Below are 18,853 nucleotides of genomic sequence, written 5' to 3'. Positions count from 1 at the left end.
CACTATTTCAGAAAAACACATTGTACTACTGTGTACTGCATGATAACAAATAAGAAGGATGTTCAGCAGCTGCAGATGTGTCATGATTCAATCAGCAAGGATTGTTGCAAATTCAATAATGCAACTAATATTTTGATCATGCAACAGTATCATGCAATAATATCATGCAATAATAGAAATCAATATGTCAATCAATCCAGCTCGATTTGAATGAAATTTTTGTGAGCCAGTGTGTACTGATAGAGGCTGTAAACTTTAAAAAAAATGAAAATGGAAAACCATAATTTCGTGTCTTCTTGAATTTTAAAGGTCTTGTTCAGAACTGCATGTATGACATTCTGTACCATGATATGGGATGCACTATAAACACACATCACATTGTGTGTAAGTTAGAGAGTAAAACAAAGTTTCTGCACATGCCCATGTATTTCCTAACCACTACACCGAGAGACAAGAAAATCCCACAAGATATCTGTGCCTACTAAGATAAACCACACACAATCTGTATACTTTAATACTTGGTTGCCATGTAAGAAACATGACAAACATGACATTGTGTTCATGAAATCTCATATCAATATCGCACTCACAAAATCTCATATGAAATGATGCTACATGTACCTTGAAAAACAGCAAAAACTTGACCAGCTAGGCTAAATTTGAGAAGCACCATCCCCCCCCCCCACACACACACACACTCCACTCTCCCCCATAACATGTGTCCCCAAATTCATAATGGTCCTGTGAGTGATTTTCACCCAGAGTTAAACAAACAACATCAGCAAATCTGGATTAAACTGTTCATGTTAATGACTGGTTCTAAATATCCAAGTTCTGCAGCAGTTGTTTGGTCAAACAAATTACAAAGATTCCCCCATATTGCACTGCACTGCTATGTACATGTACTAACAAATCTTTCAAAATTTGTAAGCTTGTACATGTTTACTGTCTACAGTGCAGTGCATAGATGCCTCCATACGTCCCTTGCACTGTACTGTCATGTACAGATAGATCTGTATGTACATGTATTAAAGTTTCCGTATCGTCTACAGTGCACCTGAAGAGGGTTGGGAGGTGTTTGTATATATTATATACAGGTGTATATCTCTCAAATGAAGCATTACTTGATACTCAATACTGCCAGTTGTGATTGAAATTTATTACGCCTATGCTGCAACAATGTATATAAATTTTATCCATAAAATATCAGCAATCTTAGATGCTTATCACTTTGCCAAACTCCGAAGAAGAAGAAGAAGAAGAAGAGAGAGAAAAAAAACAAAAACCTGCACAGCAGTATGACACAATATGAATACAAAGTGTACATGGGTATTGTGCATTACATGTTGTCCATGGCGCAGGCACTATATTCATTCCACACTAAGAAACAAACATACACAGTCATGCTTTGCATGATGAAGAAAGCGCAATGAAACATTCAGTCCTACAGACTATGCAACAGATGCCGGTAATGATGATGATATTTCTTGTTAGAGAGGTCTCCTCAATTATTCAGCCAAACAAAGTTACCTCATACTTATCTGGATCATTCATAATAGAGTTAGATAATCAATAAATACTGTACATTCATTTTAAGTTCTGACTGCGACAAACTCTGTAGTACAGTAGTCTCTGATTACTTGGGACTCCTCTCTCTGGTCGATCAAATATGCATATGCATCTATCGCCTGCAAAGTGCAATTCAATATCACATCCTTTTATTAAATTTTGTAGTGTCTATATCTATACTGAATGGACTGACGACAGTCACTGGTCCTGATGACACAGTCCCTACGTTTGACTGAAATGTTCTTGGAATAAAACTCGAATTTAACACAACTTGGTCAAGATGAGATTGGCATGCATGGTTGAAATAGGCACAAAACACATTGATTTAGGTACAAAATACTGTGATATGATGAAAAATAAACACATCTCAAAATATTTGTTGGGATACACTGGGAACAAGAACAGTAATTGCAAATGATGCTGTATACTTGCACAATATCACACTCTTTTCAGACAGTTGTGACCACATTTAGGGCAAAGTTTGTATGATTTTATCATCTCTTTGTAAAGTTGATAATTGTGACTCAGTTGGACATTGCTCTTCAGTGTTATATACGCCGAACCACTCACTGCAAACTGTCACACCCTTTGCAGATATTGGCAATCACATCCAGAACAAGATATTCTCCCACATTAACTCATTTCCTATTACACCACACTTGTGACCCTTTCTTCAACATATTCGGAACATCTGCTCTTTGATTCGGTAGCATCTTTTAAAAATACCCTCCCATTCACAATCACAGATCCATCATTATGAGGTCATAAAATTGACAGAAATGACATAATTTAGCTTCAAAAAGATAATGTACACATAGTACAGAGATAGAAAACCATGATCACAATATGCACATGCTTCATAATTTTGCTTTCAGCTGTACCGTATGAAAAAGTTTTGCTGCCTCTCTTTATGCACGTGGCAAAGTAATAATCTCAATTATAAATTATCAACAATCTACACAAGACTTTTAGCCCTTCATATAGCTCTCTTCAACTTGTGCTCATGGAAGATGCTGATTAAATCTGTAAGGCTTGGGGCAAGTGATAATTAGTCTATTGATATAACTTGTGACCATGTAAACATAATATCTAATTTGTTTAGCTAGCTCTAATCCTTATGTATCTCATATATAGAAATACCCTGACAAAAATACCTCTCTTACTCCTTGCAAATACAGAATAATTTGCTTGTTTTGGGTTGTTGTTGTTTCTTTTTTCATAAGTTTATCTAGTCTCTAACTTCGCTGGAAGATATGCTTTTTTCTTTTTCTTTCACAACTAAGAAAATCCACCATATTGCTGTCCACTGATATTATTAAAAAAACTGGATTCTACTTTGTGCACTTGCAATGACAAGTATTTGGTGTTAGAATTCAATGTTAAAAACGGTGTTGATGACTTCATTTACAAACTTAAACATTAGGCCTAATATTAAAATATTTCCCAGATGATAATGAGTTAAATCTCATTGTGGATTTCTTGTTGAATTTTTTTATCAACAGCTGTGAAACAAGCATGGTTTCAAGGTTATTCCCACCACAGAAAAAAAAAAAACCCCAAGAAAACCATAGCCACTCTCAATTCTTTGAATAAAAATTTTTGATACGCTTATCACGAAGAATTTAAAAGTGAAACTCAATTCAATGTTAGACTGAATAAATGAATATTCTACAGCACACAGCACACAGCCAAAGGTCCACTTTTCAGCAATTGATAAGAATTGACTGTTATTCATTTGTGAAACGTGAAAACATGCTTCTTGGTTTTCATTGTATTTTTCTAGTAACTGGCATTTTTCAACATTATCAATAGTCCCATCATATACATAGAAATGACAAAGGGAAAACAGCAGGCCTGAAATGCAATTTCACTGCTACACATTTCTCTAGCACCGTTATTGTTCATCTTCAAATAAAAAGAACAAACAAAAATCCTATCAAATGAAGTCATACAAACAAGAGCTCAGATTACTATGAATCACTACTACCATACATCCCTTATGTCATTAGGAATACCCACAATTCCAAGATCAATGGTATGAAGCTGTATTTAATGGGACAAATCTCATCTGAAAAGTCATATCTAACAAAAGTGATGTAGCAATCCAGTAACACACAAAGCCTTGCTCAAAATATTCATGTCAACATTGGCAAAAGCCACACACACCTTGGTTGTAAATACTTATGTCCAGGCTTTGGCAGAAAAAAAAAAGAAAAAAAAAAACCTCTCCAAACTCCAAATGGCAGCATTTCAGCACAGACTATAAACAGCCATTTTGTAGGTGATGGGCACAAATTTTTGAAAACCTTCCAGGGAACAGCCTTTTCATTGATATCAACACATCTCAGTGGGGAAGGCTAATGATTTATGAGCACAAAATGGTCCAAGTGGCTGGGGTACGAGGCTTTCCCTGATCACGGATGATTGATGTGGCACTGACATGTACACACCAAAGTGGAATACAGTGAACATGTACACCAAATGACAATAAAAGCAGTCATTACAGTAGTATACATCAAAACACCTGTTCCCTCCTCTCTGTTTTCTCCTCTCTCTGATTTCACACCAACACCATTGACCCTTCACCTGATGATGAAATGCAGCAAAGTTTCTTTGGAGGTAATATCCCCCGGGGGGTTATCGTCACACCCCTCAACTCTGTGCCATGGGCTTGAGGTCTTCAGCCACCTCAAACTCGCATTCAGTGTGCTCCACGATGTCCTCCACTGTGACTCCATCGGCGATTTCGATCAGCGTCATCCCCTTCTCCTTGTCGATGTCAAACACGCCCTAAAACAAGACAAACAAAAAAGAGGTTTCTACAAGAATCCCTACAGACTTCAGACATTCACTTCTTACTTGGCCCAGTCAGACTTCAATTACGGAAATATCCTTGGTTCCAAGTCAAATGCAATATAGGCGATACAAAATTGACCACAAAAAATTATAATTGATAATGTGGCATGGTTTCACTTCATATATCCGAAAGAGAAACACAGTAATAACCTCCATGTCCAATGCAATTTATAAATTGCTACTACTGGAAACACATACCTTGTTCTAATTGCAGGAAATTTTACAACAGAACTGGCAAAAGGCAACTTTCACGTAAGACAGGCCCACACAATGAAGCTTTACACTGAATGTAGCATCCAAATCCAAACAGTTGTATTAGAGTCAATTTGGATCAATTCCATTCTTCACAGTATTTCTACCCATCCTACTTCAAGAATAAGACATTGGGGACACTGAAGCTTCACAGAGAGAGGTTCAACATCATAATACCAATGGACAACATAAAACACAGGATCTTGGCAAGAGGTATTGAAGTATAAATACATCAATATGATAAAAAGTTAAAACAAAACCAGAAAGCTGTAGTAGGTTACACATTGCTGCATAAGCCTTACCAGCTGCAGGGGTGGATCCAGGAATTCCGTAAAGAGGGGCCCATTTACAAAATTAAAGGGGGGCGCACGCATCCCTCCCCCCATTTTTTTCTTTGCATTTCTTTTGTTACGACAAAAATATAAAGGGGGGGGGCGTGTGCCTGGTGTGGTCCTCCCTGGATCCGCCACTGAGCTGAGAGACTCACGCTAAGAATGCAAACTCACCATTTCTGTGATGAGCCTGTCCACACACCTCGTCCCAGTCAGGGGCAAGGTACACTCGGACATGATCTTAGGCTTGCCCCCCTTGGCTGAGTGCTCCATGGTGACCACCACCTTGGTTCCGGGGGATGATACCAGGTCCATGGCCCCGCCCATACCCTTCACCATCTTGCCCTGTGAGAGAAGAAGTGACAGCTTTTTGTCAAGCACCATACTACAATGCTTGAATACAATGTGTAGGTGGTTCGCTCATTTGGTGCAGATGGATGACGAAAGATTTATGGCCAAACATATTCCATCATCTTCAAGTAAGAATGTAGAGGGAGGTGAATACATCAACACGCCTGCAAATATTACAAGAATATGGGAGTTTCATACTAAACTTGTCCAAGACAATAGCAAACTCTGTTAATGGCTGACTTTAAATGGTTGAAATAAAACTTTAAGAGCTCATTACTAAACTTACTGACTTGCTCTTTCCATTGGTAAAAATGTCATAAAACAGCGGGAAAAAATGAAATTCACATTTGAATGTTGCTGAACGTAGGGAGGAAATATATGTAGTTTCTGGACATCACCAAACTGTAGCCTACGAGTGCATACAGTAAAGAGTAGAAGAACAATCCGGACAAGCGGCCAGAAGACCTTCATTCTGTTTGTCAGGGGGGGGGGGGGGGGGGGGGGGGGGGAGAAAAAAAATGGCTGCATCTTATATATGAAAGCGCCTCATACACCAGAGTATACTAAGGCACTTCAGTTTCTTAAACAATGTACAAATGCATTCCCTGTGTACTTGGATGGAGAAAACCTGGTTTCACTCTGAAGTGATAAAGAGTTCAGGATTCACTCACTGGGATCATCCAATTGGCTAGATCACCATACTTGGACACTTGCATGGCACCCAGAACAGTCAAGTCAATGTGACCACTGAAAAAAAAAGAAAAAACAGATATAGTGTATGTTTCTCATTTCTCATAAATAAATACTGGTACCGTGAAGAGGAAACATTTCTGCAAGTAATTCTTTGGGCTGGGTCAATTTCCATTTGGTACATTTGTTGAAAAATTTGTGTGTGAGTTTATCTTTGTACAAAATTTAGAACTCCAAAATGCTATTAAACCAGAAACATTTACAGCGTGAAACTTTCTGGAATCACCCCTGGCACTCAAAGCATTGTGTAATCACACACTTTTGCATGCATTTTACTTTTGCAAATCTTGGCTCCTCACAACACAAAAGTTTCATGCATGCACAAATTTTAAGTTTTACAATAGTTGCATGTTACTACAGACCTACCAAGTCTCATGAACTCTGTGTGAGACTCCGGCCCCGGGGGTCTTTCTTAGCTCACTTGCCTGACAAACCTTTTTCTTGTGCCTCATTATTAACCCATTGAGGACAGACTGATTTTATTACATCACGCATTTCCCATAGACACTTTCCCGAGTATACTCGGGACTCATCCTCAACGGGTTAAAGCATGTCAAAATTCTTTATTAACCCATTGCGGAGGAGTCCCTAGTATATTTGGGCAGGTGTCTACAGGAAATGCGTGTTGCAGCAAAATTACTCTGTCCTCAACGGGTTAAAGAGAGCAGCAAAAAAGTCACATTCTGAGACAATACTATTTTTACCAGAATAGGCCAAAATACTATATTTAGTACGCACCAGATTGCACAATTTATATTTACAAGTGATGATATGAAAACTGAAGAAAATATCAGACAATTCAATAGTAAGCAGTGGACATGGCAAACGAGATTGGTCTTGACTTGATGACTGTGTCTCACCCCCTGATCATGGCAAACGAGTCGTCGCTACCAAAGTAGCTGGCTCCCGGTAGGACTGTGACCGTCTCCTTGCCTGCATTGATCAGATCAGGGTCCTGCTCACCCTCCCTGGGAAACGGACCCTGGATATAGTGATAGGTGCAAGGACAATGGTGACTACAAGCTGATAGAACTCAGAATAGAAATGCATACATGAATACCAGTTTGTAAGTAAAGCCTCATACAACTTGCACATACAAATATTTACGTGCATCACAAACCCTTTCATTAGTTAGCCCATTCAGAATGAGCTGATTTTGCTATAACACACATTTTCCATAGACATCTGCCCGAGTGTACGGGGGACTAGTCTTCAACGGGTTAAAACAAAAACCTTGAACATTAGAGCAAACAAGGATCTTATACAAAAGATTAAATACAAGATTGATGACATGCTAGCTACAAGTAATGAAAATATTCAATGTCAATATAAAATAAACTTTGAATAAAAGAACACAACACTTAAACATCTTAAAAGTAAAAGTAAAAGTTTGTGACATGAGAGATGCAAAAACTTCAGGCTGTTATGGAACACACATTTTCGAGAATTGCCAATTTGAACACACCGCTATCAAAGTTTGCATTATCAGTGCTCCAAATGTCTGAAGACTAGCTTTCAAAGAGTTATATAAAACCTTTATTGACTGCAGTGACCTGCTCCAAAATGATGCATTGAAAACTGCAGAAAGCAAAAGTCTAAGGAAAGGTACAGGAGACGTACGAACTCACCAATCCCAGGACGCCATTCTCACTCTGCAGCAAAACCCGGATTCCTGGCTTGATGTAGTTGCTTGCCAGCATGGGTATGCCAATACCAAGATTTGCTGAGGGAACATTTCACATCAAGGACAAACAGGACACAATCTGATGATCCAAGCCTGGTTACATCAATCGTAAAAAGTCATGCTACATGACATTTTACCTCCTCCCCTTCCTGGTCTAACAATAAAAATATACATATCTACATAAACACAAAAAATGAATAATTTTATTTTAAAGATTTGATGATGAAGGCTGTACATTAACCCATTTTTTTCTACTGGTTCAACCTGTCTGCTGGACCAGTAGGTACCCAGATTTACCATTCTTTACTGGTCCGTTCCTGAAAAAGTTACTGGTCTGACAGTGATTTTTACTGGTCAGGGACCATCGGACCAGTACCAGTGTGCAGCGTTGAAAGTAAACATTATACTATACATACAGGATTGTGTGCCAGCGCACTTCCTAAAACGACCAGCCCTGGTCAAACTTCCAAACAGATGAGACATTGCAGACAGCTTTATGAAAACATCTTACCATATCGAGCGAAAGAAGCAAAGCAGAAATGATAGGTTAAAAACAATAATATAGCATACAGAACATAAGCAACAATACAAAATAATATCGATAATAACAGTAATATGATAACAATGGTGATGGTATCGAGATTTAATATCATGCTGCAGATATTGTGGAGTAGAATCACGCACCCCTGAAAGAATCCCCCCTCCCACAAGCATTACCCATGCCACACTCTGGCAAACTCCATTCAAAGGATACCATACATGCCATCCGTGAACTCCACGGCAGCCCTGCGGATGATCCTCTCCCTCAGCAGGGCTGCTGGGCTCTTAGCCTCCTCCCCGTCGGCAGACTTATCCTTGGTCAGTGTTAGCCTCTGTCCATGTGAGATGCAATACAATAATAACAATAATGATGATGATACTAATAATAATTAAAAATATTACTGTACATAAATAAATATCAATAAAAACATACTATACTAGAACTAGTATTGTAACTACCACAGGGTATTATTGTTATAATTAGCATAAGTATCACTATAATCAGGATCATCTATCAGCATTATTATTGCAATCAATATATTATCATGCTGTTACCTTTTCTCAGCTTTGACTGCGAATACATGTTAATCCATGGAGTCGCATTTCATATATATTTTGAAATAACTAAACCCATCATCAACTATTGAACTTGTGCATGCCTTTATGAACAGGGGCAATCACCACTTGGCTTTCCTTATACTCAAGATATATGTGTATTCTCCATCGATGCACACTAAGCAATCCATATGATAGACTCACCTCAATTCTCTTGACGTAGTTCTTCCCTAGAATGACCTTGTTGACAAAGATACTTGGCACATGGATGTTTTCAGGAGCAAATGAATCTACATCCACGATCTCTTCCACCTGAAACAAAGGCAAAGACAAATCAAACACACTTACAACAATGACTTCACAAATTATATCATAACATACAGCCACAACTACAGTAGATTGTCCAAGCCTTATAGGGAACACAATCTGAGTTTGATGAATACTACTTGTTGTGTATTTGGCAAATATCGCATTCTTCATCTCATCTCATGCTGTGTTCTGCCAGCAACAGCAACCATGCAACTATTTCTACACATGTGGTAACCATAGAAACCCTACTCACCTGGTGAGTTTGTCATGTCCATCACAAAGCACACACCAATGATATCAGCAGCTGAATAATGTTTGCTTTTTTAAATTTGCTTGCAGCTTTGCCAGTTAGTACAATTGCATTGTTCTTTACAGTCACTTCTATGCCCTTATGGTGATAACAGTATTCAATGATATTCTTCCCCCTCCCCCTTTTCTTCAATGCTTCAATTTCATATTAAAGCAACTCATATCCCAGTATATGCATACAAATATATCCTATACAAAGTTAAATTTGGACAAAAAAATCAAATCAAATTCCATCTGGATATGAGATTACGTCTAAAGATATGAAACAACAATATCATTTATGCATATACAATCATTAAATATCAAAAAGACATTTAAAAAAATCATTTCAATGCATTCAGTTTAAGTTAGAAAAGAAAAATGCATATATTAACAATTCAGAATAAAGTCAATGAGCTGATTTACAAGTCTGCCCTCTACCTCCATCCTCAGCAACCAACACGTTAACTGTTTAAAAAAAAAAAAAAAAAAAAAAATCTGCTCGTATCTTTAGGGGTCAGTGGCATCAACTCACTTCTGCAATGGTGATCTTGGAAGCCCGGGCCATGGGTGAGTTGAAGTTTCTCGCTGTTTTTCGGAAGATGAGATTCCCCGCCCTGTCTGCCTTCCACGCTTTAATCAGCGAGAAGTCGCCCGTGATGGCTTGTTCCATGATGTAGTTGATGCCATTGAATATTCTCGTCTGCAGGGAAAGAAATGTGCTTGGGTGACTGGTAGGTTATGTCATGCTATATATGCAGTGTGAGACTTACTTGCCAGAATACCCTTTACTCTCCAGAAGTAGCTGATTTTCATGATTATCATACTGCTATTTAAAGGAAACCAAAACCTAAACATAATTACAGATTAAGTGAAACCGGCATTATAACTCATCAGGGAAAGTTTGAGGAAAATCAGACAATCCATTCAAAAGTTATGAAGTTTTAAAATTTAGGTATCATTCATAAGCATGTACATTGTAGAGTTAGGTAATTCAGATCTTCCTCAGAATAATAAAGCCAGAAATTTCTTAATGATGGTGGGGGCAGACTACATTACCATCACACTAGCATCGCACATCTTCAGCAAGTGTGATAGATTTTATATCTCTTAATATGTCAGGGGTACTATTAAAGCCAGCGATACCAAATGATGTACACTTAGGCCAAAGGAATGCTCTCACACCCCAAAACTTTGCTTTCATTTTCAAACTATACAGGGCCTATTAGAAATGGAGGACTGATCAAATTGAATGACAGTTGCACTTTAAACATGACCGGGATAATGCATTTAACATATATTTTGCATTATCACACTGATATAAATCGGCCTCCTTATCACATATATCATGAATCAATCTGCATACATGAATCCGCATATGAAATGGTTGTTGGTACCCTGGGATACCAAACAGAAATCTGCCTTTTTGCTGAAGTATTTTCTTTTTCCAGTGCCATACCCTGGGTTACCAAAAAAAACAAACAAAAAAAAAAAAACAGGGTGACAGTAAATTCTAGTGCATTGTGGAAGAAAACTGTTGCAACAATGAACTCAGCAGTGTTCATACAGCAGCATCATAACATCGCACCCTATCAGACACTATGCCAATGATCTCAGTGTCATACACATACAGCTGCACTGCACTATGCATTATCAGTCCACAGAAGACATAAAATGAGTAATCAAGGGACAAATTTGTGGATTCTGATTGATATGGTTTCCTTCTGAATTAATGTTCAAGATTGTAAAAACATAAGTTTTCAAAATATGTAAAAAGTATTGTAATCATTGTAATTACTGTAGAAAAAAAAAAGAAGAAGTCAAATTAGGGCTGAATTAGTAGTAGGATCATTGTCACCAACTGCTAAAATTTGGCCATTATGATGGCAGTGTGTAACTAAATGTGTACTGTTAATTACGCACAAGAAGTGCACTGCACAATGCCTTAATCTGGGGTGTGGCAGTACCCTGGGGTGTGATGGTAGGTACCCTGGGGTATGGCATGGTATATTATATATGAAGTCCAACATCCATTAAAGATGGCACTTTCCCCTCCACTTACCTCCCTTGGATCACTGGTTATTGCTACCGACCCGTCTTCATTGTACTTGATGGGGGATCCCCCAAGATGCACCAAGGTGCCATACCCGGTGGGGGTGAAGAAAGCGGGCACCCCCGCCCCTCCTGCTCGTATCCTCTCAGCAAGTGTGCCCTTAAATGCACAGGGAAAACAATGTATGCACTCACACACTCACTTAATCACATAACAGTGGGACATTATGTCACTCCATATATTTATCAAGAGCATAAAGTAAATGTAATTAACAGTGCAGCTAACAATATCATTTAACCCACTGACTTTGTGTCATGATGATATGCCTTCATATGCTATTTATCAACAAGTGCACATATATAAAGAATGCAGGGCTTGACACTAGTCGTAACACTGTGGCCCAGGACCACTATAAATTAATGTTAGGCCACCAAACTTCAAAAAAGGCTATTTCTTGGTGGCCTGACCGGGCATCTAATATTTAACATAAATTTCAGACCACAACATTTCTTTTTTTCGGGGGACCAAAAATCAAAATTCAAAGATTTTAGTGGCCCCAATGGGCCATCGGAGAGAGAGAAAAAAAGTTATAGTCAGGCCCTGCAGTATGCATTTACATCTGAATAAAAAGTGTTGGGTATTAACAGCCAACATCAGTGAGAGAATTCAATACATATATCAAGGGGAGGGGGAGAGGATCAGAGAGGTGAAAGAAATAATAAACGTGCACAGATTTTACTTAGCTATGATAAGCAATCAATTTTCAATTCCTACCACTCTACTACGAACTTCTCTCTGTAAAATCATTGGGGGATGATCTGAAAGTTTTATTCAAATTAATCATTCTTACAACTTGTTTGAGTGCAACTGACTGACAAATTGATTGACAAATTGGTTTGTCCATCATCTGCAATCTGTCAGTTTGCAGTTTTTTCTTGCACAAAAATTTTCACTTTAAGAGTAACTCTATCAAAACCAGTGGAGTATAGAGGATCAATGGTGGGTAAAAGAAGCAGAGATGCTATTCTTTTTTTTTAAATTCATTCATCTATTCATTCATTCATTCATTCATCTATGGGCAAGTCCAAGATAACGCGCACGTTACGTATGGGACATTCAGAGACTTTTATGACCTGAAAAATAGTGTTAATGGCCTTTGATCATATTGAACTTCATCATGGTGATTGATATCTAGAAGAAGTATAATCATGTAAAAAATTGGAAAAAATGACCTTGACAATTATATTCTAGAAGAGAAAATATGTGCCGTTACGTATGGGACCAGAAAAATTTTGTTTTTTTGAACATTTTTTTCAACCTCAAAACTCTCTGAAAGTATATCATTCTACAACTTGTAACTCACTGTGATGAAAGTCACAACACTCAAGATTATCACAGGTAAGTTTCATGTCATTAGGCAAAAAGCTCTAATGACAGGTTCTAATCAAAGACAGACATGACGTGTTACGTATGGGACAGTTACGTATGGGACAGTTTGTCCCCCATTCATTTAGTGTGTGAAGAACCATGTTTATGGGTATTTTGCATAATTATTGAAGTAAAATCAGTTGAAACTACTCAAATACCGATCCAGATTGTCAAGGAAACAATATTCCCCAAATATTCACCATCATAATCATATTCAGTCATATTTTTATATTTTCATGACCAACCTGGGTATGCATGCCCTTTGTCCCCCATTCGTTTAGTGTGTGGGGAACCATGTTTATGGGTATTTTGCAAAATAATTTTGCAAAATACCCATAAACAAATTTTTGCATAATTATTGAGGTGGAATCAGTTGAAATTACTCAAATACTGATCCAGATTGACAAGGGAACAATATTCCCCAGATATTTACCATCATAATCACATTCAATCATATTCTATATTTTTTATGACCAACCTGAGTATGTATGCCCTATTTTTATCAGGATAGTTACTACTGAAAAAATTGAATAGTTTAATAAAGTGTTTACTTCCATTGATGAAGGGCAGTTTGCCATTTAGTTTCAATGAAAAACAACTTGACACAAGAAATATTAAGTTTAATAAATAAGCAATACCTGCTGCGTGGAACCCCAGTGATCGAGGAGATATATGATGGCCGTCTAGCAGTCAGGTCATTGATTCGAGTCACACCTCAGTATGTATTGTATACCCATGAATTTTGTTGTGGCTACTACTGAAAACTGAATAAGGACAATTTGTGTATCACTTGCAATAAAAAAAAAAATCATTTTACTTTTTATTTTTTTTTTCTATATATATCACAACCATTTCAAATTGGATCTCCATCACATAAACTTTGAATTCCTCTAGTCTTAGGATTTTATGCTCTTAAGTAATTCAGTAATTGGTTTCCAATCATCTCTTTAAATGTTGAAAACTGAATCCCCATTTCTACAAAAAACTATACCATCCCTTTAATGTTGATTTTTCATTGTGTATTTTGCCATTTTCCCCTCCCCCTTTCTGAAAATTGTTCAGTCAAGTTCATGTATTGTTTCAAGTGTCTATAACTCAAAAAGTAGCTACAATGTTGGGATGCTTTCTTCAGGATGATAGACCATTTGTGTACTGAGAGACCTTCCCAGCTTGCTACATGCATTCACATGCAATATGTATGAGGATGTCCCATACGTAACGCATTTTTCCCATACGTCACATTATTTTAATGCCTAATAAAAAATATTTCTTTTACTTTTTTTTTCTTTTTTCTCTGGTATTTGATTTCTCTAAACAATAAATTAGAACTTTCCAAAAGGGCATTAAAATAACCATAGCAATTTCAGAAAAAACCTAAAAAAATGACCTCATTTTGTTACGTATGGGACATCTCATGATAGGACACGAGCTAATTTGCATAATCATTTGCATAATCCCTAAATTTTCATACAAAGTTAAACTATGTGATGAACTTCTTATGTCCACATATTAATAAAATATCATTTGCTTTCCTTTGAATTAATATGAATTTTTATAAATGTCCCATACGTAACGCTGTGTTTCACATTTATGCAAATGAAGCCCTTGAAATTTGCATAAATTTACATAATATCATTTTTTCCTCCATGGAAATCAAAACTTCAACTCATAAGCTTCAAAATGATACCAAACATGTCAACATCGAGCATAGATGAAATTTTGCCTTCTGAGGGGACCTTATCTTGGACTTGCCCCTATTCATTCATCTATATTCCATCATTTTTTCATTCAAGGTCACATGGCTTTTTCTTTGGTTCTCTTTTTAATTTTTATCTATCATGTGACATGGCAAATTTGGACAGAATAAGCTTCAAGAAGGACTGTAAAAAAAAAAGCCAACCTGTGGTGTAAGCTCCACTTCTAGCTCTCCAGAGAGGTACTGCCTCTCAAACTCAGCATTCTCGCCGACATAGGACGACACCATCCTCTTGATCTGTCTTGTCTGGAGCAGCAAACCCAGGCCAAAGTCATCAACGCTGCGCCACAAAGGAAACATGAGGTGGCACAAGATAAAGAAAAAAAAAATTGTAGGGATAACGAAGTTAGTCTGATGTAATCATTTGTCATTGGAACAAATGTGTGCATGGGTATAAATGTCATTCACCTTTATACACAATTTTTTGACGATATTTCTTCCGATTACCACTCATTAACTGATTATTGTCTGAACGATGTGACAGCTATTACAATTTTCATGGCCCATCAAAGTGATACCATTTTTAAAGAAACGCAAGGGAGGAACCTAGAAAATATTGCGGACACACATTTTTCAATTCATTCAGGACCTGTTCCCCTGGAGTATACTCACGCTTTGACCCCATGAAAATGCTTGCCACAGCTAAATCATATCATCTACAAATGGGCAAATTGAAATCATAGCCAATTACTGTGGATGCTGGATATTTTATGGTGGTTTCATATTCAAGAATGTAACAACCCACCAAAATATCGCCCTTCAGTTATGTGAGTACTAAGTATCGGAGGATAATAATGTACATTGATACAACATTCATGAGCAGGTAGCAGCTGTACAAAAATGCCTAGCCTATTACATACACATGAGAAGCAAATCCAAGCAGTACCATACTCGAAAGTCAACCGTAAACAAAATTGCCTTACAATTCCCAATTCAATAAATATCATGTTTGTGAAGTAATTTGCCGTCTATAGTATTTCATCTTGTTGCTCACCCTGCATTGTTGCTGACTGCTGTGATGCCTTTGACCCCTGCATCTAATAAACCTTGGATGAGATTCTCTGGGATGCCACATAGTCCAAAACCTGATGGAAATAATTGATCAAAATTAGAGAGAACATCTGTCAACTTGTCATACTTGAAGTCTAACTCTTATTACATAGGATTGTAGAGTAGGGAAGGTCTATGGCACATAGAAATGGTACGCATGACTTCAACAGCAAAATTGTTTATGTCCACTTTGGGATTATTTTTTTTTTTTTTTGGTAGTTTTTTGTAGTAGTATTTCTACTACACTGTAGTAGTCTAAGTTCTATCCACTAACAACGACACTGAAACTGTAAAAATTAATAACTTTTGAACTGTCTGACTTTCCTCAAACTTTTACTGATGTGTTCTACTGAAGTGCTACTCAGTCCACACACATATTGAGGTGAACTTGTCCCTTAATATCTGTCTCCTTTTGCACACACTTTTAAACCTGTCCATTGCACTGGAATCACTCTTTATCCATTCTCGAAAAGATTAAATCTCCTGTTAATGTAGGACATAGCCCAACCAATTTATGATATATGGGGTTAAAGAGTTTCACTCAGACTCAGAGCTTTCGATACCCTTTCTTGTAAGAACAATTCATACAAAATTTCAATAATGCTAGATATTATATTGTCTCTGGTCTTACCTCCCACTAGGATGGTCGAGTTGTCAGGAATCTCTTTGACAGCATCTGCAGCATTTTCACAGAACTCCACATTCAGGTGTTGTGATGTTGAAATGCATCTTGCAAAACTCTTCACATAGAAGAATGGAGAGGGTATACATAGAGAAAAGAGAAGATTTAAGTTTATAAATTCCATTTACATTTTTCACAAGTACTTCATGCAATATCATTCTTGAAAGTTCGGAGGTTTTAACCACTGATTTTATGGAAATTCTGCTTTTTCTTTTTCTTCTTCTTTCGATAAAGTACAGGTCAGCATGGGATGCATCAGTGTACTGGTATGGTATGAGCTGAGGTGCAGGCATGTAACAGTGTACCATTTAAAACATTTGCTGCGAGGACATACATGTACTGTACGTACAGTGCACTGCTAGTTAAAATCATCTTTAACATCACTTCTCAAAGGCATTGTGCTGTCCACAGAAAGAATGATCTTATCATTACAGTGTCTATTGGACATTTAAAGACAAAGGAAACTCCATCCATACTAGCTATATCATGTTGCTTTGCAAAGAAGGCAAACAGAAAAATGGTTGCTCCCTCAGGCTCAGAGGCATTCTTTGCCCTTAAGTTCAGACTCTCGAAGTCTAATTCTTACTCTTATTCATTGTCATAACCTTATTTTAAAACAAATTCAAATCTGACTTTGTTAAAATCTATTTCTAGAAATATATCAATCAAGTGATATCTAGATTCTATATCCAATGATTGTGTTATGCTCTTAGTTTACCCATGTCCATGTCATGTGATATTTATATGCCGTTGAGAATTTCGGCTGCGTGCACTTAGGATCTACAATTGTAGTCTACATTGTACAAGTAGGACTTTAGCAGCTACAACTAGCACTGTACTTGTGTAGTAGTAGCCGTAAAGAAATTTACTCGACGACAAACGGAGACATTACATGAAATGTAGTATGTGGGACTGCAAGGTGGTACAACTCGAGTAAATCATGTGATGACGCGCTTCGATAAAGAAATGTTACCAACAAGCGTAGATTGTCAAAAAACACAGTTCATAGCTTTATTTCATCATTGATCTGAGTACACCTACCTTAACTTCAACTCTATGCTTGTCCAATCTTGAGACTGGAGCTCGAGCTGTTGAGATACGCAAAACTGATCTGTGGAGATTTCGCAGAATATTCGCCATATTGACTACATGAGAGTTCATTGACCTGCTGATCCGGTGATCGAGGGCATCAACATTGTTTAGTTTCTATCACAGACTCAGGAATCTATCTATCTTTGTTATTACAATGCGACAAACTGTTGAGGTAACAAGTATAAACGATATATCGTGTCATTAGAGCATCACATTTCCTTTTTTTAAGAGGGTAAACAATACAACATTTGTGAACTTGTGTACAATTGAATTTAAAAACATGAAAACTGGAAAGCAGACTAGCATTCCAGTGTTGGGAGTGGCGGGGGTGTGTCAGCCAGCGTTGTAAAAGTGCAAGTTTTGAATTTTATCATTACATTACAAGGAGGCTCAAAACATTGTATCACAACTAACTTTTCTATCCCCTTTGAACCCATGTTCGATGCCGCCACTCAAAAATATTTGAACTATGTGTCAGATTTGATGTGCCTCACAGATAAGAAGGCAATCAATTAGACGTGTCTCATTGCATAATGGGACATTTTGTTTACACTGGTCCCAAACTTTGGAATGATTTAGATGACAGTTTAACAAATCTGTTACATTCCTTACATAACAATTTAGAAAATATTTGCTTTCGAGATATAACTTTAGATAATCAAATTATTCATGTGGTATTAATTTTGTTTTCATCTGTCCTGTCCTGAATGGTGTGTACTATCACACAAACGTTTTATTCCTCTGCTCTTTCTTATCTCTTCTATCCGCTCTCTACATGTTCTGTGTTGTTTTGTAATGTGAGGCATTATGATTTCTTCATTGTATAATGTCTTGTTTTTTGTGTATTATGTATAAATGCGTTTATCATACCTGTGCATGTATGAAGGAACTATGCATACAATGTATGGTTGAGACATGAGGATGCACGAATAGAAATTACGCAAAAAACAAACAAACAAACAATGAAGAAATAAAAAAAAATCGCAATTATTACACTAGGCACGTCCGTTCACTTAGCTTACATAGCACTATACAAAGAGCAATACTCGAATATTGTATTATAGGCATATACCATAGCAGTTTTATTTCAGCAGAAATGAGGGGGAAAGTTATAAAATCGGCTTTCCAGGAGAGTATAGTTCAAGCACTTTCATAACATGCAGCTCTAATTTACATCTTGTAGATAATTTTTCTCTTTTTTTTGTTTCTTTTTTCTTCATCATCATCACCTTCTTCTTCTTCTACTTCTTCTTCTTCTTCTTCAAATACAAAGCCGCATGTTGAGTATACTCGCTAAACTATTACT

The 18,853-nt window shown here is 37.2% G+C and overlaps 1 protein-coding gene across 1 annotated transcript; it reads right to left on the bottom strand.

Moving 5' to 3' along the window:
* Window positions 1-4,116: 4,116 nt before the first annotated feature.
* Window positions 4,117-17,595, bottom strand: LOC139715502 (succinyl-CoA:3-ketoacid coenzyme A transferase 1, mitochondrial-like). The gene is made up of 13 exons (XM_071627071.1): window positions 17,497-17,595; window positions 16,405-16,513; window positions 15,718-15,808; window positions 14,868-15,003; window positions 11,549-11,698; window positions 10,022-10,189; window positions 9,094-9,201; window positions 8,549-8,666; window positions 7,739-7,833; window positions 6,971-7,092; window positions 6,032-6,107; window positions 5,184-5,354; window positions 4,117-4,359 (listed from the first exon to the last, which is right to left on the bottom strand). The coding sequence occupies exons 1-13, from the start codon at window positions 17,593-17,595 to the stop codon at window positions 4,222-4,224; spliced, it is 1,581 nt and encodes a 526-aa protein (XP_071483172.1). The 3' UTR covers window positions 4,117-4,221.
* Window positions 17,596-18,853: the final 1,258 nt, after the last annotated feature.

Source organism: Diadema antillarum, unplaced genomic scaffold (assembly GCF_040938485.1).
Source record: "Diadema antillarum isolate AM-2024a unplaced genomic scaffold, OU_Dant_1.0 scf00000049, whole genome shotgun sequence".
NCBI lineage: Eukaryota > Metazoa > Echinodermata > Echinoidea > Diadematoida > Diadematidae > Diadema > Diadema antillarum.
Note: the sequence above shows the minus strand (reverse complement) of the source record. Positions and strands in the feature narration are given on the sequence as shown.

Excerpts from the sequence above, each read along its gene's own strand:
- LOC139715502 (XM_071627071.1), bottom strand. The coding sequence starts at position 17,595 with ATGGCGAATATTCTGCGAAATCTCCACAGATCAGTTTTGCGTATCTCA. Across the intron at positions 15,004-15,717 it reads GCAGTCAGCAACAATGCAGG|CGTTGATGACTTTGGCCTGG; the intron begins GTGAGCAACAAG and ends TTTGTGGCGCAG. Across the intron at positions 4,360-5,183 it reads ACAGGCTCATCACAGAAATG|GGCGTGTTTGACATCGACAA; the intron begins GTGAGTTTGCAT and ends GTCTTGTTTTAG.